The 22,236-nt window shown below is 37.3% G+C and overlaps 1 protein-coding gene across 2 annotated transcripts in view; it reads right to left on the reverse strand.

The window, feature by feature from the left end:
- Window positions 1-203: 203 nt before the first annotated feature.
- The window catches only part of olfm2 (olfactomedin 2), a 52,420-nt gene continuing 30,387 nt past the window's right edge, over window positions 204-22,236 (reverse strand). Inside the window, exons 2-6 of one of the 2 annotated variants that reach the window (XM_015372119.1) lie at window positions 11,829-11,978; window positions 7,006-7,161; window positions 4,358-4,577; window positions 2,876-2,982; window positions 204-1,256 (exon numbers count right to left, since the gene is read on the reverse strand). In XM_015372119.1, the coding sequence (XP_015227605.1) occupies window positions 582-1,256; window positions 2,876-2,982; window positions 4,358-4,577; window positions 7,006-7,161; window positions 11,829-11,978 (1,308 nt within the window). In that variant the 3' untranslated portion in view covers window positions 204-581. The remainder of the gene's footprint in view (window positions 1,257-2,875; window positions 2,983-4,357; window positions 4,578-7,005; window positions 7,162-11,828; window positions 11,979-22,236) is intronic. The other variant, XM_015372120.1, reaches the window with a different exon arrangement.

Raw genomic sequence — 22,236 nt, forward strand, 5'->3', positions numbered from 1 at the left:
TGCCCTAATCTTCATTCTATCCTATTGCACTTTCTCCTTCCATTCTTTACTAATTGCCTTTTTGTTTTGACAATTTCATATGATTTTTATCAGTGTTCCAAGAGCCAATATTTACATAACACCGAATATGACAAGAATTAGAAAATAAAAAACAATTGCTAGTTGTTAATTGTAGTTTTTCCACATTTTAAATTGGTCACCTTGTTTATTCGGATCTTTAAAGTTTCAGGGCTGTTTTGACACAGGGCAACTAAGAAAATACCACATCATTAATGTTAAAGTGGATGTTTATTTGTCATCACAGATAAAAAGAACCATGCTTACTCATCACATAAAGAAAAGAAGAGAAGCGCTCAGTCATTAGGTCTTTACAAACCCAGTTGTTGGACATTTTTTGAATGTGAATAATAGCACTCTATGAAGATTTAAATTCTTAAAAAACACCCAAGGCGTATGCCCACAGCTTAAAACCTCCATCCTATACCTTCCCCAGACAGTACCCATCTCTAACTTGCTCCTTTGTCCTCATAGAACAATGATCACAGCATTTTTTTTTTTGAGTGGGTCATTTATTTGAGCCCTCAGTCTCCAGAAGTCTTAATGACTTGGAAAAGTGTGACATTATAGAGCACCTGGTGTCCGTTGTTCCAGGTGTACAGGACCCTCTCCCTAGGGTTATAGTCCATCATGGAGATGTGAGAGTACTGATTGTGGAAGGGGATATCTGTGTACTCATAGCTTGATGTGTTGGTGTAGTAAGCAAAGTAGATTTTAGCACCGGCAAGGTGAGAGTTTGTGACATAGAGTGTGCCACAGATCATAAAAGACTCTCCAGCACTGCGTTTTGGGAAGCCTGTGTCCCAGGTTTGCAGGACCTCCAAACTCATTGGCTCCAGGCGGCTAATGACGATGTTCCCCGCATTGGGTATGGTGGTGTAAACAGCCCAGAGACCATTCTCGTCCGCCATCAGGTCAATATCAGAGGAGCCCCCCCAGGAGTAAGGAAAGGTGTTGTTGTAGCCAGCTCCACTTAGGCTGCGTTGCACAAGCACACTTCTAGACCGGAAGTGGTATTTGATAATTATGTTGCTCTGGTATTTGTTGTAGTACAATGAGCCATTATAGACCACATGCCCAGTGCCAGCCCAAGGATGGGGCAGCAGGTGCTGCACAAAGTTCTGCCCCTTCATGAAATCGCTCATTGTTCGGTATTCTAGGACACGCCTCCCCTTGAAGTATCCATCCATTGACCAAACCTGTCCAAAAAAAAGAAGAAATCTTTGAACAAAAGCATTACATTCTGAGGAGCTACTGAGTTAAAACACCTTAATATAAACATCCAAGGGTTATCAGAGATTATTGGTGTGTTTTACCTGATGCAGCTATCTGCAGGAACTCTTTGATGTTTCATTACAGCCTAAGGCAATGCCGTGGGCAAAGTAAGAATTAGTGTGTGTGTGTGGTGAATCTACTTGTTTGGGTGTAAGTGTATTTTTTTCATGCATGCAGAAATGTGTGTGTTCAAATCTATCGATCTCTCCTGTTTGAGGGGGGAGATGTTGCCTGTGCTTTGCAGGGAACCACTGCTTGCGCACTCTGCCCTTTCCAGTCCACATTTACAGAAAATCAATCCATTTAGCAACTCTATTCTTTTTCCCCGAGCTCCCTCAGCAGATCCCTCCACTGACATTGTGCTTCTGTGGCTGCATCACCCTTTTAATTCACTCAGAAGGGAGAAACAATTTAGCATTTGAATGATTTAATTAAGCTATTACTGGATTAAATATTTATTTTGTTCACAATGTAACTAGGACACCTTTAGAAAGATGCAGCTCTTTTCATTGTTTTCTCTGATTCTTTCTTCTTTGTCTAATTGCGCTTTCATATGTGCAGAATAACCTCTTTTTACTCTGCAGAAAAGGAGAGGGGAATGGGAATAAGCTGTGTTGGAGTGTTACAGCAAATGAATTATGGAGCAAGGTTTATTATAAACCATTAAGCTTGGTTTCTTCTATGCTTACTGAATGAGTCCCTTGAGCTGAGCAAGAGAAAGAGGCTGAGCCAGGCCAAAACTCTGGCACGTTCTAACTATCTTTATAGCTTTTATATATTTGCCTGCAAAGCAAGATTTTCACATAAGAGTGTAACAATTGCTGTGATATTGACGTATCTGCCGCTTAATGGAGCAAGAGGCGACTCAGTTCGTAGGAAGAGAAACATAATCTCAGCAAACAAGATTAAACATAAACATAATCAGAACATTCAGAACATTGATAAGGCCCTTTTCTAACATCCATTTATCCTCTTGTGATTCAATTTGTAGAGAGGCCAACATAATACACTCTATAAAAGTTTCTCAGCTTCTGTTAGGTACTAGAAATAGCTAATAGTTCAATTTCTTTCCACTCTCTCTACTCGCATACTCCTAACATGAAATCTCAGGTTTAAAAACCCATGGCTGTTCTGTTTGAGTGCAGAGCAACCCTCTGATAATTACTTAAGTGAATTTAGAAAACTTTAGCCCAAACAGCTCTTTGTTTTTTTCCCCTCTGATGATGGAGTGATTAATCAGCTGCAGTGTGTAATGAATGAGGACGACAGGCAAGAGGGAAATAGATGCAATTCATCAGTGACTCTGCTACGAATTCGCAATTCTCTTTGTGTCTGTCATATTGTGGTATTCATGAGAAGTGCAACTTGGACAAAATGATCAATCACTCACTGACTAACAGTGACAGCTCCGCTGGGTGGATGTGTTTTTTTTTTATTTTTTATACTGAGTAGCTCAAAGAGTTTAGATGATTTTGTTAGAGCTCTTGGTTATATCATTATTTGCTTCTTGAGCCTCAAACTAGAGAGGATCTGAAATACTCACTCTGTTGTCTGAGCTGGGTATCATGGTGTCTGTCATCCAGGAGCCGAATCTTGATCCAGATGCACGCACTGTAATGGGATTGCTGACACCAGTGAGCTTTCCACAGCCTGCAAATCAAAAAAGAGAAGGACATAAAATACATGCCTCTGGACAAGTGATGTAAAAAAAAAAAAATAGTATTCAAGTTCCTTTTAAGTTTGGCAGGCCTCGATCTTTTTACCTGTTTTTTAATAGGCGATAAATGAAATCATAGCACAGAAAATGGCATCCTGCTTTTACTCTTTGTACCCTATGTAAGCGACTGGAACCATAATGTCCCTGCAGGAGTAATCCCAAGGGATAAATAAAGTTGAGTCTAAGTCTAAGTTCAAGGTAATTAGTTGTTGCTTAATATATTTGCCATAATGAAAGACCAATGAGCTGAATTCCTCTTTATCAATAGTTTTCTTTTGTTGTGTGTAGAATCACTATAGTTTAATTTGTTACATGAGAAAACAATCAATATAGTAACTCTCAGAACACCAAATCCAACCCCCCCGCCCTCTGCCAAGGTTGATTATTGGAGGTCTGAGATAAGAGAAATTGTTGGCAGCATGCCAGATGCAAATAGCCTCAAGACTGAAAGACTGCTTTTAAAAATACTACTTTCACACTTACGGAAGCTAAAACTTTTCATTGAAATATCGAGACATTTTTTTGTCCTGTTATAGTAGGTAAAAATTAATGTTTCTTATAATTTTGTTGTTGCTCTTCCTTAATTTTAAACTTTCACAATTGCGTTTTTTAAAAATATCTTTCTTTCGCTCTATTAAGTTACATTTTTTTAGTTACTCAGTTGCCAAAGATAAACTGCATAATTCTTAAGAAAATTGGTTTGAATAAATTCATCTTTATTTATAACCATAAAATGTTATAAAAAAAACCTTAACATGTCAGTGTATGATTTAAAACTTATTTTAAGGTGTATTATATTCTGGTGAAGTTTTTATATGTATATATCACTACAAACATTTTCAGAGGTCCCTAAATTTAATGAAAGATATAAAGAGGTAGGGGGTATGTGATACTTAATGTGCAAAGCAAACCAGTTTACTGTCAGCAGCAAACTTTCTATTCTATTCTATTCTATTCTATTCTATTCTATTCTATTCTATTCTATTCTATTCTATTCTATTCTGTTCTATTCTATTCTATTGTTTTATTAACAAGACTGCTGTCTATAATAGCTTCCTTGGTCCTCTAATGCACTACAAATTTTAAACTTTTATTACTTTGTGAGACAAAAAAAATATATATTTCTCAAAAAGAAATAATATACTGGTTATGAGAAAATGGCTTTTCCAACCAATGATAAAATAATCTAGCAATAATGAGGTAAGAACTTGTGATTTGGGGAACAGCTACTTTCTTTATATACCAAACAAAATATCATTGAAAATATGTAGGAAAAGTCCCCTGCCATCGAGCCCACATGTTTCATACCTAGTTTCTGCATGCAGGAGTGCAGTCGGGTCTCCAGCAACAGGACTCTCTGCCGCAGCTCCTCATAGTCGTAGGCCCCCATCTCCTCCTGGATGGCCATAAGCACCAAAGAAAGGTTTCTCACCTCCTCTCGAAGACGCAGGATCATTTTAGCATCTGTCTTGTACTGTTCCAGCACAGGGAGCAGGGGAAGCAGTTGGTTCACCTTGTCTTTCAACTCCTAAAAAAACATGGCATAGGGAAATGTGGAGGGAAAATGTGTGTAACATTTAAATTTCTGAGGAAGGATGAGCATTAGACTATACTAATAAATATCTAATTATTGAATTTTTTTTAACCCAATACAAGCAGATAATGTTGGAACGGAATTGGAGATTTAAAATGTACATCATTTTAATCTTTATAACAACCTAATCTGACTACACTGAACCTCTTTCAAGGATGAAAAAAAAAAAAAATAGAATTATATAAACAACATGCAAATTATGTTTTAAATGATTTTTTTCTGAAAATTGGATGGTTAGATGGTTTTATTCATTAAAAAAATGTGTCAGTTATTCCTTTTCAATAATCTGTGAAAAACACTTTATTGGTATTGTAGCAATCGAGCCTTTTTACTTGTTCTCAGTGGTATTTTAGCTTTCAGATTTTGTAATATGCTTGAAAACTCTCCTGGCCATCACCCTAATCTCAAGAACCCTAGGTCGGATTAACACCTGCAAATCCAGATTCTTTCTGGGCAACTTGGAAATATTGTTTTTATTGTCAGAAGAACATGATGGAAAAATTAAAAGTACAATAAAGCTAAATCTTATACGGTTATAAAAAATTTGGGGGATAGATTGTCTGTGTTGCGTTTCCTGTGTCTTCTGTCTTGCTGATGGGTTGGGTGCATCCTGTCTCTTTTTAATAAACTTTTTGAATTTGGACATACTGTAACCCTTTTCAACCCTAAAATAACTAAACAGGCATAAAAGATGAACAAATTTATGATTTATTTAATGCAAATATCTGTTATGTAATCCTGACTACGGGTTATTCTTTCAACCTCCCCTTTGGTCGCCTTAATGCTAGACATTAGTCATATTGATCAATATTTGGGTCCCAGGGCCGGGTAATTGCTCGCTTGACAGCTGGTGCTTTTTCACCCCGTTAGACAACTTCTTATTAGATTAATGGATATTGCTGACAATTTCTGTCATTTCCGTTTTCATATTCCGCTCTGTTCTAATTCAACCTGTCACTTAGTCTCCAATGATGCAATACACCAACACACTCTCTAAATCCCCTAATGTATTTATGTAAATGCAATGGCTGAATTTATTTTAAAGTATTTTATTTGAAGAGGAATTTTTAATAACTGAAAAATACTGATTTACTTATTTAATTGGAAATCCAATTATTAGGTATTTCTTTTAATATATAAAAAAACTATCTAAACAAAATGTCTTACTGCCATCTGATTAAGGTTGACCTTAGTGTGTTAGCATGCACCAATAGCGGCATATTTGGATTTTAATGAGTTTAGAAGTAAGAGCAAACACCTTTGCTTTAAACAGGGGTGCAAGAAGCAGCAACAGAGTCCAGCTGAATGTCGTGAAGGTGGATAGCTTAAGAGGGAAAAAAAGTCTATCAATAAAGTGTGGCCACCACAGGAGGGGCTGTTTCCTTCTTGTTAGGGTTTATCGTAAATCTGGTGATGGAGCAGCTCTCAGCCTTGTGGCGCCACATCATAAATCTAATTTTCACTTTTTCAAGCTGAGAAAATTCACTCTCGTTAATCTCCCTCGCTCCACCATTGGCAACTTTAAACTGCGCACATTTATCAGCCAACTGGCTTCGATCAAAATCCGTCAATTTTTTTTTGCCTTTTAAGAATGGAAACGTTAGATTTGCATTCAGACAAATGCTTTGGTTTTCTGTCTACAAAGTAATCTCGAGCTTTTCTGATGAACTGACTAATTTCATAAACATTTTCCCTTTCTTTGTTGGAATAGCTTTCAGAAAGCATACTGAAAGCTAAACAGATATTCATGCTTGCCTCTTTGCTGAGGCACCAACCCAGTGGCAAAATGCACTTAGTGTTTATCAGAGCATCTTTTAATCACACAATTTTATGGCCCATCTAATATCTGTAAGGTTATAAAAATATAACAATGCTACTGAGCAAGGCAGTCTGCTGATAGAAAAATATAAGGGCTTGCTGATAATGCTAAGCCAGCTAAGCCTGAATCTTTGAATGAGAAATTCAAACAAATGTGAAAATATATAAACCACAGATGCTGGGAAGTTTCCTACAGAGATTAGAAAGAAAGGATGGGTATAGAAAAGTGAATGAGATGTCCAGTGAGTTAGACAGAAAAAAAAAAACTGATGCCCTTCTTGGTTCACAGCTTTAATCATCGGTAACATGTGAAGCTCATGAAGCACAGTAGATTAGTCAACCTTAGCGGGGTGACCCAATAAATCATGTAAAGTACTCCAACAGAATATCACTACCAATGTTTATATGCCAGTCCACCAGGAGTCATATAGAATTTAACTGTCTGTGAAGAACTAAAAAAATAAATGCATTGTATATAAATTCTATTCAAATGATCTATAGTACATACAATTCTTTGAACAGAGAGTAACACCAAGCTGATTACCTGAAAGCCCTTTGGATTGAGGCTTCGGGGATTTTCAGAGGCCACCTTCAACTTTCCATCAACAACTTTCATCAGACTCTCAGTGTTCCTTACATACTGGAGATCTCTGTAGGTTCTCAGGTCTAGCACCTCCATTGATTGGCTAATATTCTGAACCTGCAAAGCAAAAACAATAAGTCATGAAGATGATAGTGTTTACTAATTTTTTTAGTATTTTATTCTGTTGTGTTTCTTGGATTAATGATAAGAGTGCACATAAAATGTTTTTTAAAAACGTATTCTAATCTCTGTTTGGAAATAGAATATTCTGCAAACCACAATAATGTAAACAGTCACAGCTCAGTAAAACACAGATTATACTCCTAAAAATAAAAAAAAATATCCATCACCAAGCAATATACTTCTTTACACCATTCAGATTAAGTATTTTAATTATACTTAAAAAACATGGAGGATAAACTCCATATAAGTAACAACTCTATTTATTGTCATGATTAATCACAATTCTTATCAGTGTGAGACATTTATTGCAATCAATAAACACTACTGATCACTTATGTCCAATTGATAGCATACATGCATATAAACTAGATTATTTTTTATACGTACATACTTTACACTGCCACCAACTGGACTGCCAATGGAAGTAAACAAAAATAAAAGTAACACCTAGCTACTGTACAAGTTTACCAGAAATACCAAACTTCAAATACCTAAATTTCATGTAGTATGACCTCCTTACAGCAGACATTGTTGACATTAATTAGGAAACAATAACCAATGTGACTGTTTGAAAGTGCAGTTCATTACCTATTTATTCAAATAATGCATGATTACTACATTCTACCTGAAAGTTTGGACATCATCCTGGTTTTGTAACTCCTAAAATCCTTTCAACAACAGTCACCCTTTTTACCATAAAATTATACTTCATATTAAATTGTTATTTTTGAGATTTGAGAGGATGCCTTATAAGCATAACTTGTTGCCACAGAACTGTGTCAGCCTGATCTCACAAACATATTAATCGGATCTTTTAAAGTCAAAATCTGATTTGTCTGATTATATTTAATCCAGTTTGACTTTGGTCGATTTGTTTGAAAACATAAGCATTTTGTACATTTATCTTCACAAGATCACGTGACTGTATGTATGATATTGTGCATACACACAATAGGTAAACAAGTCATACGGCCAATCAAATGAGCAATTTTTTAGTCCAAGTGTACTAAGAAAAGAAAAAAAGATAATTCCAAGAACAAGTGTGCAAAAGAGCAGAGAAGCTGGTAAGTTGATGGAGGCTGAAGCAAAAATGTTTATATCTGCCTATTTGTCTGTTGCAAAAGTTATCTTCAGGCTTTAAAGGAACTAAGTAAACACTATCACAACAAATGCTCTTCATGCGCTCCTTTATTTGAAGATTAATACATTATTTTTGTGTTCCTAAGGGGTGAGTACATGACTATGCTCTCTTCAGTGAGTTTATACCTACTCATTAAACAAAGTTAGTAGACATCCAGTACAGTGGAGTGTGCACCGGTTAATGGGTTCATCCAAATAATATGTGAAAACACCTCACTGCGAAGGAAACTCTGCTAAGTAGGCATTTACTGTTCTTAGACAATTTAGTTTGGCACTTAGTTAAAGTTTTGTTAAGCACTGAGCTTACTCATCCTCTGACAGCTCACTATGCTGCTGCATAATCAGCCTACTGCCTAGCACACACCCCCTCATCTCCTGTAGATTGCACAAAGCATACCAGAATTCGTCCAAACATTAAGGGTTGTCATGCATATAGGAGACTTGTATGTGCATATGTTCAGCAGCCCACTTAAACAGGTGCAAACCCATAAAGATGGCGGCAGAAAAATTCAAAATGAAATGAAGGAAAAAAAAAACCAGACCCAATATTGAAAGGTTGCAGCTTGGCATGAAAGTCTGTTTTGCACCACACTTCCTTGCCTGCCTGATCCATGACAGCCTACTCGATGCTTCATGCTCAGCCCACAGTTTCCCTCACCCTGTGTTACTCCCACGCACGTCGTGAACTAGCAGAGGAGTATTTGGTCACAAAATATTTAGCAATTAAACTTTTTATTTTCCTGAACTGGAACACAAGGAATAAGCAGGGGGATATTAAGGAATAAAATCTTCCAGCAGCCAAAGTCTAAACAATTTCTTTGTCAACTTGATGCATTAACATTTGGTACTCCTGCATCCTCTTTTTATTTAATAAAAGACAATCCTCATCATCAGTGTCCCAGATTTACAGTCGCAGGTGTGTCTGCTTCATGCCCAGTGTTATGACTCATTCTGCATCAGGCTTGTTTGTGAGTATGTCTAACCATATTTCTGCCTCATATTTAATCTGATTTCATCTCAATTCAGCCAGACAGACAGTGAGGTCAGAAGGGGAGGAGATGTTCAAAGATTTGCGGCGACTATTGCCTCGCTGTCATCCGTCAGGGTCAGGCTCTTTATCTGGCTAAGAGAGAGCTGAATAAAAATTCTGTAAAAACCTACTTTACATTCTTTGAACAGAGGGCAGTTTTGACATCGCTAACATAGCTTTGGCTCCTGATGTCAGTTGTGAATCTGGACTCAAACAATTCCCCCTCATGCTCTGGGTTCAAATGAGGATGTCTTGGTGGGCGCTGCTCTTTTGGGACCACACATACAAGCAGACTCACACAGAGCTTTATATTTTGCAGCTTTTATTCCGGTGAAGCTGAAATAGTGCTGACCCTGGGTGTCCTCATTAAGCCTGCTTCAGGCAACAGTGAGTACAGAAAGCATGCAGACACACAGTAATGAAAACACCCTAATAACAAAATGCAATACAGTGATAAATAATACATCATAGAGCATATAATATTCTATTTTTGCTGTGACTTTTTCTAAAAGCTGGCTTTAATGTTTATGATAGAGTTTTCTGAGGGGTGCATTACAGTAAGTCTACATCATGGTGCCTTTGATTTTAGTACATTATCTACAAAGTTTTAAAGTCATTAAACAATCTAATAACAATGATCCTAATCCATATTTCCATAAACCCAATAAAAACATGAACAAAATGTATGTTCATATTAAATAAATATTATGAAACATAATTAATTTCAGTTATTTACTTCACTAAATAAAACACATTATGTAGATTAATTACACACAGGGTGTTTTCAACCCTTTATTTCCATTATTTATAATAATTTTCCTTCAACAGCAAATGAAAACATGACATTTAGGATTAGAATACTACATCAGACCATTAATCAGTCCATTTTTTTACACTCCTTTTATTACAAGAAGGCAGACTAAGTATGTTTAATAAATGGTTATGGTTGTTATGCTGAAAAGGTTCCTTTAATCTAAAGTATATGCAAACTATTATATAATTATATGACAGTAATTATATAATTGCATTAACAAAACAACACAAGATATAATAAAAGTCTCCTGTGAAAGGTGTGTATGAACTTGATAACTCTTTCATAATCAACGCTGTCGTATTTCTGTGCTCTACTTGCTTAAGATTTCACAAAATCTTTCTAATGCTATCACAAGCTGCAACAATTCATTCTGTCTCTGTGCCAAGATATGCTTTTTTCCCCTGTTAGAATATTCATGTAGTGAAGCATGTGGGAGAGCGAATTTTGTCTCTGTAAACATGCTTTAAACATCAGGACACAGATACTGTCAGAGGGGAAGAGGCAAACTTCATAGAGAATGAATGAAGGTGGATGCAGGCATCTCACTGATTCATCAGTGAGCTCTGAGAATCTTTTCCAGTATCTTTGTTTGCATCTGTCTTTTCTCAAAAGACCATATCAATGTCAATCCATCCCCCCCCCCTTTTCTATCTGCTTTAAAATACTAGGTGGAGCCTCCTTTTTACAGCAGCACCGGTTGAAATTGTTCAAAATATCTGCTTCTGGCAGCAAAGTGAATCATATCTTACCATTCAGTTCCATTGTATTTATCTGTGTCTCTAAGGCTTATATTACTTAACTTGTAAAGAAGAAAAAGATGTAGGTGTATGGCCTCCAGATCTGGAGACTCAACAAGCATCAGTTCATGGCTAGAACTGTCTGCCATGAATAAGTGGAGTTCTAACAGGATGTAACATTTGCATACACTCCTCTGTAGGTCAGTAAGCCTCCTGAGCTTGGAAATTTTGCAGTGTGTGTTTGTATGCTTGAAGCTTTAGTGACTAAAAGGTTCAATGAGCAGATGCATAAACAAACATATAATACATAGTTTTCTCTTTGTCTAGAAGTAAACATCTAGTAATGTGATGCACATATATATTCCTCTTCTTTCAGGCTGATATCTCTTGATAAAATCTAATGCAGCCTTCAGAAAACAAACTATTTAGATTATAGATTTCACCTACAGAAGGTGTAATTCTACCCCACTATTAAGGAGTTTTTATATTGGCTTTGAACATCTTTGTCATCTCAGAACACTGTCCATGACACGCACTAATATTCACTGTGTATCACAAAACAGTGTAACATTCAAGTGGATATTTTTCAAAGGGGCTTGTAATTCAGGTTGTAATTGAAATGATGTTCAAATGGCATGAGAACACTTGAAAGGCAATGTGTCTTAGAGGAGTTCTTAATCCATCTCTCACTTTGATACTTAAAACTGAAAATCATATTACTTCTGACTGATTAGCGATGAGCTGAAGGAGGTGGCACAATTCAGCAGCCTGCATGTGACAGACGGCGTCAGACGCTAAGCACAAAGTATCTGTTTGTGTTGTTGTGTCTATGTGGGCAACAGTGGAGTCTTGGATTGTGCGTGTTATTGACAGCTGTCACCTTCTCCATGAGCTGGCGGAGCTGCCTGCTGCGTGGGTCGCGATTACACATGTTCTGGGCTGGTGCGACCACGGTGCAGATACATTTCCCATCTGCGTCCTGTGCTGAGCTGTAGATTTGCCAGCCTTCCTCTGGGCTGGGGTAGAGAGCCTGTAGAAACACAGATAGAAATGTGTGACCAAGTAGGAAAAAAAGTTGCTTCTGTCTTACTTTATTTATTTTGTTTATCTACACTGCCAGGCTTTTCAAATGTAGAAGAGCAGACAAGATGTTTTTTTTTTTCTGCCAGCATTAATCAACAGCACTCTAAAAAGTGTTTCAGTGTTATAAAATATTTCCGAGGCAATACATTTATCCAGTACTTGAAAGTGTTGTAGAAATCTTGAGAGGGGAAGAACACTTTTGATATGCTAGTTGTGCTCAATCTGTCACCAACTAAACTGGTAGATCCTATAACCTTTCTGATGCATTATTTCTTTGCAAAATAAAAAAACACTACTATTTCTGAAAATGAAAAGCAGTGCACTCCTCCTGACTACTTAAATTCAGTTGTAATAAAATCTTAGTTGTGAGAAATAGAGAGAGGACTTGATTAAAGAGATTGGACAGAGGTGGTGCTCACGGTAGTAAAATACCAGAGGAGAAGACCTAGCCCTAATAGAGTTATAAAGAGGACAAGAGAGAAATGGTATTTGTGTGTTGATCAAGATATGATAAGCAGTTTGGCAGAAAATGGACAAATGGTTAGGAAAAACACAAAACTACGGAAGACAGCCAAAAAGGGAACTGTGAAGAGAGAGAATGAGAACGAGGGATCAAGCTGGGCTGGTTAAAGGTTGAACATCTAATAAGTTCGGACAGAGAAAGGAAATGGAGCCGTTCAAGATCAATAATGCAGCCCCTTACCAGGGAAAGAGGGCTGGGACTAAAAGGATGGATGTCTCTTTCAGACTAATCTAATCAAAAGTAGTGCATTGCGGTCACAGGTACACTCTCACTGGCATACAGGCTTGGCTTTGCCAATTGTTCATTCACAGTAAATTTAGTCCCCAGGACACAGTTTATAGATAAACGTAATAAGAAAAAGCACAACACGTTTTTGCAGTGAAATTAAAAACCCATTGAAATAAGTGAAACAAAAAAAAACATTCTGTGGTTCAGGGACACTCAGATTTTTCTCTCTCAAAGCAGGACTGGGATTTGGAGGTTCAGGTTAAAGTCTTTTGGGGGAACAAAACACTTTAGTGTGTTAGTGATCAGAGTTTAAAGCATCAACCACCCTGCAAGCGAGTTTTCTGACTGTCACACTGTGTAATTCCTGCCTTTACCTTCTGCCTGGTCTTTGTTTCTGTCTCCCATGTATACACCTCCTGTTCAGTCACTGTTTTCTGGTTTCTCATCATAATTTCTTTGCCCTTCATGTGAGTTTTCCGTAACGTTTTCTGTATTTTGGTCTTTTTTGCTTCTGTTGCTACCTATTTGATATTAAATTTGCAAGAACCACCTCAGCTTCAGTCTCTGCATTTGGGTCATCTTCAAACCACTCAACCTGACAACATGAGCCATGTTTACAGATTTTGGACTTACCTTTTGCTTCTTGGAACCATGCAGTGGTGGTTTACACAGACTGGTTTTCATACACTATTAACATCATTATATTTAGTCCATACTTAGTACACTTATGACATTTTTAGATGAATGTTTCCTGTTTTTATTAAACAGGGGTAAAATATCATTCATAGCACATTACCAATATATGCAAGTGATTTTTTAAACTGGGACTGAATGTCTAACTCCATGAAAATGACTCATTGTGGGACTTTTGGTTCAAAGGGTAAATGACCGAGGCAACATTTTCAATATTGATGCAAATTTTTCTGTTATCGTTCAGTCAGACCCGTCAATGACCTCGGAAGATTTATTCATTCCCATCAATCCCAGTCCTACTTATTTTCTCTTCTTTGTGGCAAACAATAGAATGTTGCATGGAGAGGAAAACAGAGGTCTAAATCAGCAAAAGCTGAAGTGTAACAATACAGAAAAACTGAATCTCACCCAATTTATTTCCACCAGGTCTGATGGTCTATTACATTCAGTTATTGTCTAGGGGATGAGGTACAACGTCTTTTTCTGTACTTGATTCCCTTACCACATCATATCCAATCTGTCAGATTTCCAGCTACAGACAAATTTGTCTCTCCACATTTGTTGGGTCTGAGAAACAAATTAAAAAAGGGTAAGAGCTGTGAAGTGGTGGTCATATTTAAGCCCAGCAAACTGTTTGACTCAAAACTCAGAGTTTTCAGTATGAAAGCCAAGAAAAAAACTGACATAAGTGCTGCTATTAAGAGTAAACTAAAATTAATTTTTGCAGACAAAGATATGTATTAACATGATGCAAATAAAACGTAGGTATTTTACTCTTTTTGTATGTGTAATAACAAAAAGTACTGCAGGAGTTTTAGGTCAAGATAAACTTTTTAGGTTACATTAAAAAGAAATCATCTGGATAATTTTTTCAGCTAATGAGATAAATGTTAAAATGTTTGCCAAAATAAATAAACACTTTCTTTAGACACCAAAGAAAAATGAGAATTATGCTGAAAGATGTGTTTTTGTCACAAATCTTGTTTTATTCTGTGATATTTAAAAAAAAGCAGATGTAGTAAATATGCTGATTGTATTAGTTTGCATCAAATACTGTTTGAGGAGTAATTCATACATAAAGAGATGCAGATGAAATCACAGTTACTTTAACAACCATTTGTTTATTTGTTAGTAAACGCCTCTATGTGCATATGGTCTTCTGTGGACACCCCTCAACTTTATCTACTTCTTATACCTTGATATCAAAATATAAAGACAATTTGCAATGTTGGTGTCAAGGGGTTAATATCATTCCTTTTGCATTTTAATAACAGAAACCCCCAATAGTATTCAACTATGAAATGTAATAAGCAGAGATAATCGAGAGGAAGATTAGTGTGAGGGTGACTACAGAAGTCGATTAAGCAACAAGCCCAGTTAAGACAACTACAATCCTCTACTTTATAACCACAGCTGTGTAATATTTACATCATCGGTAGCTATTCAGATTCAATATACATCAATTATCAGACAAAATAGTGCATACAGCATGAAAATAATATATATCACACTGAGCAGAGATGCTGATTATTTGTAAACAAATTCCATCCTTCTGTCTTTGTGCAGGACGTCTAAGGATCCCCATTTAGTATCAGCCATTGAGGCCAAAAAATCTTTGGGCAAAAGTCAATCTAAAATGCAGTTTGTTGCTAGCTTAAGTTGGCTTTAATAATTTAGCTCTAACTGACCAATCAGGGGACAGAAAATGCTGATGTAGTGGTGGGCCTGCTCGCTAGCCCAGTGGGGCAAATCTGATGTTAAGGTAAGATCAGCCAGCATTGCTGATTCGGAAGGCCCTGGACAGATTTGATCAACATTGCAATAGACAGAGGCTGAAATCTGATTGGACAAAAAAATATAGCAACCCCATTAATCTAATGGAAGCAGCGCAGCCAAGAGAAACACTACAAAATTAAGAGAATGGATTAAAGAATAAATTAAAACAGTTGGAAAGAAAAAAAATAAAGTTTAGGTTGTGAATGTAGGTTAGTGTTTCTGATGGATTTTAGGCCAGCAGTGAAGGCCTTGAAAGCCCTCACAGCCCACCACTGTGCTTTTCATTGCAGTTCTGCAGTATGCCCATATTGGCTGCTAGACTACTGTTCCTGCACTGCTGACTGTGAGAAACGGAAAGCACAATGGCCTATCATTATTGACTGTATCCTGTAGAGTTAACAGGTGGGGGTTAGTCATACTGAAACTCTGGAAACCATTCACGCAACTTAATCTGTAAATATTTGAAGCATTCAATAAAATATTCCTATAGCCAAATGAGGGGGCTGGCAATTCTAATATTCATTTTCAGTAGTCGGAAAGGACGTAGAAGCCTGTGTCCCTTTTTAATCTTTTGTCCAGGGAAGGAGCTAATGTTTGTGTTACAATGGCTTTGCTTTATAAATGTGAAATATAAATTAAAGAAAGAAAAAAAAAGAACAAAAGAAAAGGCAAAAAGTGGTCACAGAAATAACTTGAATTTAACAAAAATAAATGCAATTTCTACCAAAATGAACAAAGGAAAATCAACTATTGCTTTCCAACCATGCTTCAACACACTTATAAAAAAAAAAGAAAAAGAACAGTGATCTAACAGGCCTGGACAACAATGATGGTACCCCCGGAAAATTATGAAATTAATGTGACCAAAGGACCATGTTAAATCAAAGAGTGTCCATAATTAGCATCACAGTTGTCTACAATCCTGCAATCAGTAAGAGTGTGCCTATATATAAGGCTACAGGTAGTCAGTGTGCTGTCTGGTGACATGGTGTGAACCACAATCAATATGGACCAGAGGAAACAAAGGGAAGAGTTGTCTCAGGAGATTAGAGAGAAAATGATAGACGATTGTGTTAGAGGTAATAGCTATAAAACCCTTTCCAAGAAGCTAAATTTTCCAGTGACTACAGTCACCCAAACTATTAAAGGAAAAGTCAGGTCACATTCAGAATACAAACTTCTGAAAGTACTTTAAGTAGGAAATTAATGCATACTTTTCAACATATGATAAGTGGTTTTAATTGAGAGTAATTTCATTTGAATGTGCTTTACCAGAGACACCATGTTTGTCAAAGAGCACTACTGCGACCAACTGGTTTGTGACATCAAAGTGCGGTATCAGCCGTTGAGCAAGTCCCAATGCTGTATCTGGTGTTTGTCACAATGCGCTTTTATCCATGATGGTGACAAACAGTGTACTATGCAAAGCAGAGAGTAACGGATTAATGATGTGTTTTTTCTCTGGCTAGAAGTTTGATGGCAAATCCTCCCTCTTCAAGTTGGCAATCCAACCATGGACCCGTGGTGGATCATAAATCGTAAAGGTAAAATAACTGGGTTTTTTTTCACTTTTACCCGATGTATTACAACATCCAACTGCAATGCACGTGGGCATTGTCAGTTTATCTATAGCTCTTGTGAATTTAAATTGTAAAGTCCTCTTGAAATCTTAAATAATTGTTGTTGGTTGCAGATGTGTTAAGTAGTTCCCATTGATTTTGCTTGTAAAGCGGGAAGAATGGCGCTAAGCTTACCGCACCGTGACGTCAATGCCGGAAGATGTCAGGAGTGAGGTATTACTATATTTGGGCAAAAATAGCCGTTCCCATACTCAGTGATCGCAACGAAAAATATTGTTTTTATTTTTTAACTGATTAACGCTAAATTCATAAATCACAACAAACATATTAGTTTTAGGTATAAATAATGACCCATTGGTTATTCCTTGCTGACCGGACTTTTCCTTTAAAAAAATTTAAGATCTATAGCCAATCTTCCTGGATGTGGTCGGAGGAGGAAAATTTACGTCAAATCAAAAGAATAAATAATATAAATGGTAAAAAAAAGAACCCTGAAAAACTTCTGAAACGATGAACTTTAAGCTCAATGAACATTAGTGTGAGATCACACCAGCATCGCTGTTTTAGCCCAAGTGGGCTTAACAGGAAACAGCCAAGGAAGACAGCATTGATGAAAACAAGTCATAAAAAAACTTGCCAAGCTAGGTATTGACATGCCACAAAGCTTCTGGGAAAATGTCTTATGACAGATGAAGCAAAATTCTAATGTTTTACCTAAACACATCAGTTCTATGTTCACAGAAAAGATGAAGCATCAAGGAAAGATTGCAGTTGTGATATTGTGACATTATGCTCTGCGGTTGCTTTTCTTCATCTGGCACAGGTTGTCTTGAATATCTGCAGGAAATGATGAAATCACAAGACTGTCAAGGAATTTTAGAGAGAAATGTGCTGTTGTTAGAAAGCTTGATCTCAGTCCCAGTTGATGCTGCAACAGGAAGATGACCCAAAACACACAGCTAAAGACACCCAAGAATGTCTAAGAGGAAAACATTGGAGCATTCTCAAGTGGCCTTCTTTGAGCCCTGTCCTAAATACAATTGAGCATCTTTGGAAGGAGCTGAAAATTACTGTCTCTGCTTTAATCAGTTTAAAGTTATTTCTGTTACCGCAGTTAGATTTTCTTTGATCATACAAGGGGGACCACTTATTTTGTCTGTTTATATGTGTTTTTAGTTAAATAAACATCAAAGAAAGCATTTATTTTTAAATTATAATTTTCTACTACTTGGAAAAGTATTCAAACTTTTGCTCCACTCCCCCTGAGTAAGCGAGATTTCACTGCAACTCATCTTTCCCCTTCATCATTAATATTTCATAAAGCCAGGCTGAAATTAAGAGCCTATTTGAATCACTTCCAATTTCATTACCACCCACCTATCCATTCTACTCCAACTTTCTCATTCTCATCACAGTTAGAAAGCAGGATGGAAGAGGTAATTCTCAAATGCAAATGTCCTTATATGCTTTGTGCCTGGGCGCAAAGAGATATCTATATCAGATCTTATAAGCAAGAGATTTCCTAGGATACAAATGAACTTGTTTTTCCAACTCTTGCATTGTGTTTATGTAAATTTGATTAAGTCCTCTCTTTGTTACAATGAATGGCTCATTGGCATTTGTTCATTTAGGAGATTCATGCTCCCTACAGCCAGCAACATACCTCATTAATGCTGTAAAACTAATTTCCAATATTCATTGATGCTAAAAGTATTGTTTTTAAATATCCAGAATAAACTGGAGCACAAGTAATGTGTTCAAACCAAATGTTGGATACAGTGATGCTATGCAACCCGTTGCTGTCTATAATCATGTTGTCATGTTGTAAACAGTGGCTAACTGGAGCACTTCAGGTTTGGTGCTTAATCTCCTCGTCCATGAAAAAGACAACAATTTGAGCAGAGAGTAGGCGTTTAGTTCAACGTCCCAGAAATTCACCCATTAGCTATGAGAGATGGCAAAGAATATCTAAGCAGCAGATCTGAGACAGTCTGTGCAAAAGCTCATTAAATAAGACACAAAGGAATGAAAACAACTCAAAAATCACACACAAAAATAAATCAATGCTGTTTACTCACTGAAATTAAAATTGCACCTAAAGATTTCTGCCTTGGGATTCCCTTTTTGGACCCTAAATTAGACTCGCTGGTTGTGTGAAGCCTCACCATCAGCTGCAGGCATGCACTAACCTCAAGCTCCCAAGAGGAAACTGAGTAAAGCAAGAGTTACTGATATGCTCATAGACAGAAAAGCACCAACTGGCAGTGAGGAGAAAAATAGCTCAGATTTCGCCTGCTTAATTTAAATGATACCAAGCTAAAAAGCTGAGTGACGATTTAAGGTGAATTCCAGCTGAATGGGGATAAACAGATATGCAGCATCTTTCCTCTGTTTATTTTACATTCCTGAAAGACAGATCTAATTTCAAAATGACTATCTGTATTGTGACAATTTTGTCCATTTCCTTTTTAAAATCTTTGAGAAAACATTGAGAAATCCAGCTTTTCTGCTCGGTCCTCACCTGAGAAATAATTATAGAGAAAAATGTAAAAATCCCTGTTCTGTTGCTGACTACCAAAGTTCAGAGAGATTATCCAATTAGACATTCATGCCGCTGGTATCGCTGTCGACTTGCAAATAGACTTCCTCTGGCGTTTCATTAGCCAGACCCAGGAACTGGCTGCTGCAAAGCCAGAGTTAAATGAGATCATAAATCTGCAGATCCTTACTTTATGAGCATGACGGCAAGTCTATTATAACTTTCATGAGCACCAGGCTGAAGGGGCAAATGTTAGAACCAAGTTGTGAGATATGAGAAAGAGCTGACCGTGACACTGAATGCTTTACATCTGAGGAAACACATCACCAAAGAGAAGGGACACGGCTAGGAAAAGGGCAATGGATAAGATGTTCAGAGCAGAGAAAGACTGGAATAATAAGAATGCAATAGGAATCAAAGAGACTCTGAAGGATAGAAAAAAAGAATAACTAATTGTAATCTCAGTCTCTTTTATTTCCACTCGTCATCCCATAATTTCTTCATCCGTGTTCAGCAGCTTCCATATCTTTTACTCTTTACAAATCTGCATCGCCTTAACTTCTCTCAGCACTTGTTGCCAAGTAGGCTGACTCATCTGCCTATGCCAAACACAACTCAGTTGCATCGGTGCTGCAGCCAAACAATCACATCTCATTTTTCTAATTTGCAGCTCACTTGCTGAATTGACTATATATAAATAAACATGCAAATACACAAACCCACTCTGGAAATAAACAATCTCTCAGAGCTCAATGCGCCAGCCAGCTGCTGGCCTTTAAAATAAAACTCAATGAAGTCTCTCATCCAAGTCCCTAGTCTCCTCTGCTTCCAAGGAAAACCGATTACCACAATCAGTGCAGTGTGGTTGCCAGTCAATAAAATGAATCATAAACTCATCATGCACCCCCCCCTCCCCCTACACATTTTCCTCCCCACTGCCTTACATTTACTCCCAACCTATCAATCCTGTAACTGTCACTGCTCTGAATGCCTTCCCACTCTCTCCCCATCTGCTGCATCTGACTTGTTCCAGTCCACATCACACCTGAATGGCAGCAGTGCTGGACATTGAGTTGACCAAGTGTTTTGTTTTCCTACGTTGGCAGCAGAGTTTGAGAGGTAGAGGTAGGAGAAACAACACTCATAACAGCTCTGCAATTTCCAAAAAGCAGTTGCAACCACACTCTGTAATAAAGCCTGCTGCTGACACCCTGCCAGGTGCCCTCGTGCAGCATTTGGCATCTGCTCTAGCAACACATGAGAATAAGATAGCTCTATCACATCTTAGGCTGAACCAGAAGACAGAGACAAGGGTGGTTTGTGTGATAAAACACTGTATAAACTGTTAAATCACAGTCACTGCTGCAAATATGGATGTCAAAATTGTGTGATCTCATTAATAGGTAGCTTTTTCATGATGCCGTAATGTTATAGCTAATTTTGTCGTTTTAAACATATTCTTATCAGGATGCTGATACACTAGATGTTTTTGTTGAGCCGCCACATAGTTACCCAAACTATTTAAAATGCTTTCATACGCACTGACTTTTACTGATATTCTGGCCTTGAAACCTGCTTTGCAATGAATAGACATAAAAGCACACCAGTCAGAGCCTGAACCCAAATAAAAAGTGGCTAAAAGCAGGGCGATAAACATAAAAGTAATGTGCTCACATTAAACTCTGTAAGCTGTCTTTAATCTTTAATCCATAACCGAGGATCACTCTTAACTATCCGCTTTATGTGATTGCATGGTGGGTGTGATAAAGTTTACAGCTCCAACATCCAGACAGACACTGTCTGCGTGACCCCAATCAGATTCAGATTCCTGGCTCTTTCTTACTTCCATTATATGTTGCCTTCTCTCTGCTCATGGTGAGAATGCTTAAAACAAACTTGTGTCGCAATGAGATTTTATGCTGGATATCAAACACAAAGACATCCTGCTCTTCTGTCTTTCATAGCGTTGCTCTTGGGATCCAACCACATCACGATGGTGATTTATTCATCCCCGCATTGCACAAGCCCTCCTGAAGTTATTTCAAAACAAAATATGATGCAGTAATAATCACAGGCCTAAATTCCTTGACTGTTGAATATGTTTAGAATAGTCATGATCATAGAATATTGAAAAACAGCAGGCCTTGGTGCAGAATGAGAACCATATCTTGGTTTTAGTTCAGAAGAAATTTGGAGGAGCTTTTGAAAAAAATGGACCACAATATTTTTCAGCTTCCTGGAAACACCTTAGTAATATATGTAAGTTCTTTATGGCATTTTAATCTTTTATAAATTGAGCCAGTTCTGAAGAGTTGTGTCTCCACTCGAACACAACCTATCAACTTGGCTGAATGGCCTGCTCAAACTCCCATTTCAGTAAAGTGGGAGAAACAAGGCAGACATCTAAAACATGCAGGGCACTGCCTCTTAACGCCTAACTTTGTATAACAATGAACACTATATGGCCAGCAGCCTTTAAAAGCTTTCTATGGTTAACTTGCATAATGATGTTAGATCTTTGTACCCTTCTCTTCTAAAGCTGGGTGGCTGAGGTCAATTATATTATCTTTAAACTCATACAGTTTCCATCATTCTAAGACCCCAGTAATAGAGGCAATAAAACTCAAAGCATGAAGGAACATCCACAATATATTACGATCCACAATATTTTACGTCTGCTAAGATGCTCTGGGCCAGTTGGATTTAGCAAAATACTGCCCTGCATTCCCAAAAAGAAATGGTTTATTCCTTTTAGCAAACATTATTTCTTGAAATTGAAGCAAGTCACATATTCTTTTGTCAAAGATTCCTTCCTTCCTTCCTTCCTTCCTTCCTTCCTTCCTTCCTTCCTTCCTTCCTTCCTTCC

This window comes from Cyprinodon variegatus, unplaced genomic scaffold (assembly GCF_000732505.1).
Source record: "Cyprinodon variegatus isolate N-32 unplaced genomic scaffold, C_variegatus-1.0 Scaffold68, whole genome shotgun sequence".
Classification (NCBI taxonomy): Eukaryota; Metazoa; Chordata; class Actinopteri; order Cyprinodontiformes; family Cyprinodontidae; genus Cyprinodon; species Cyprinodon variegatus.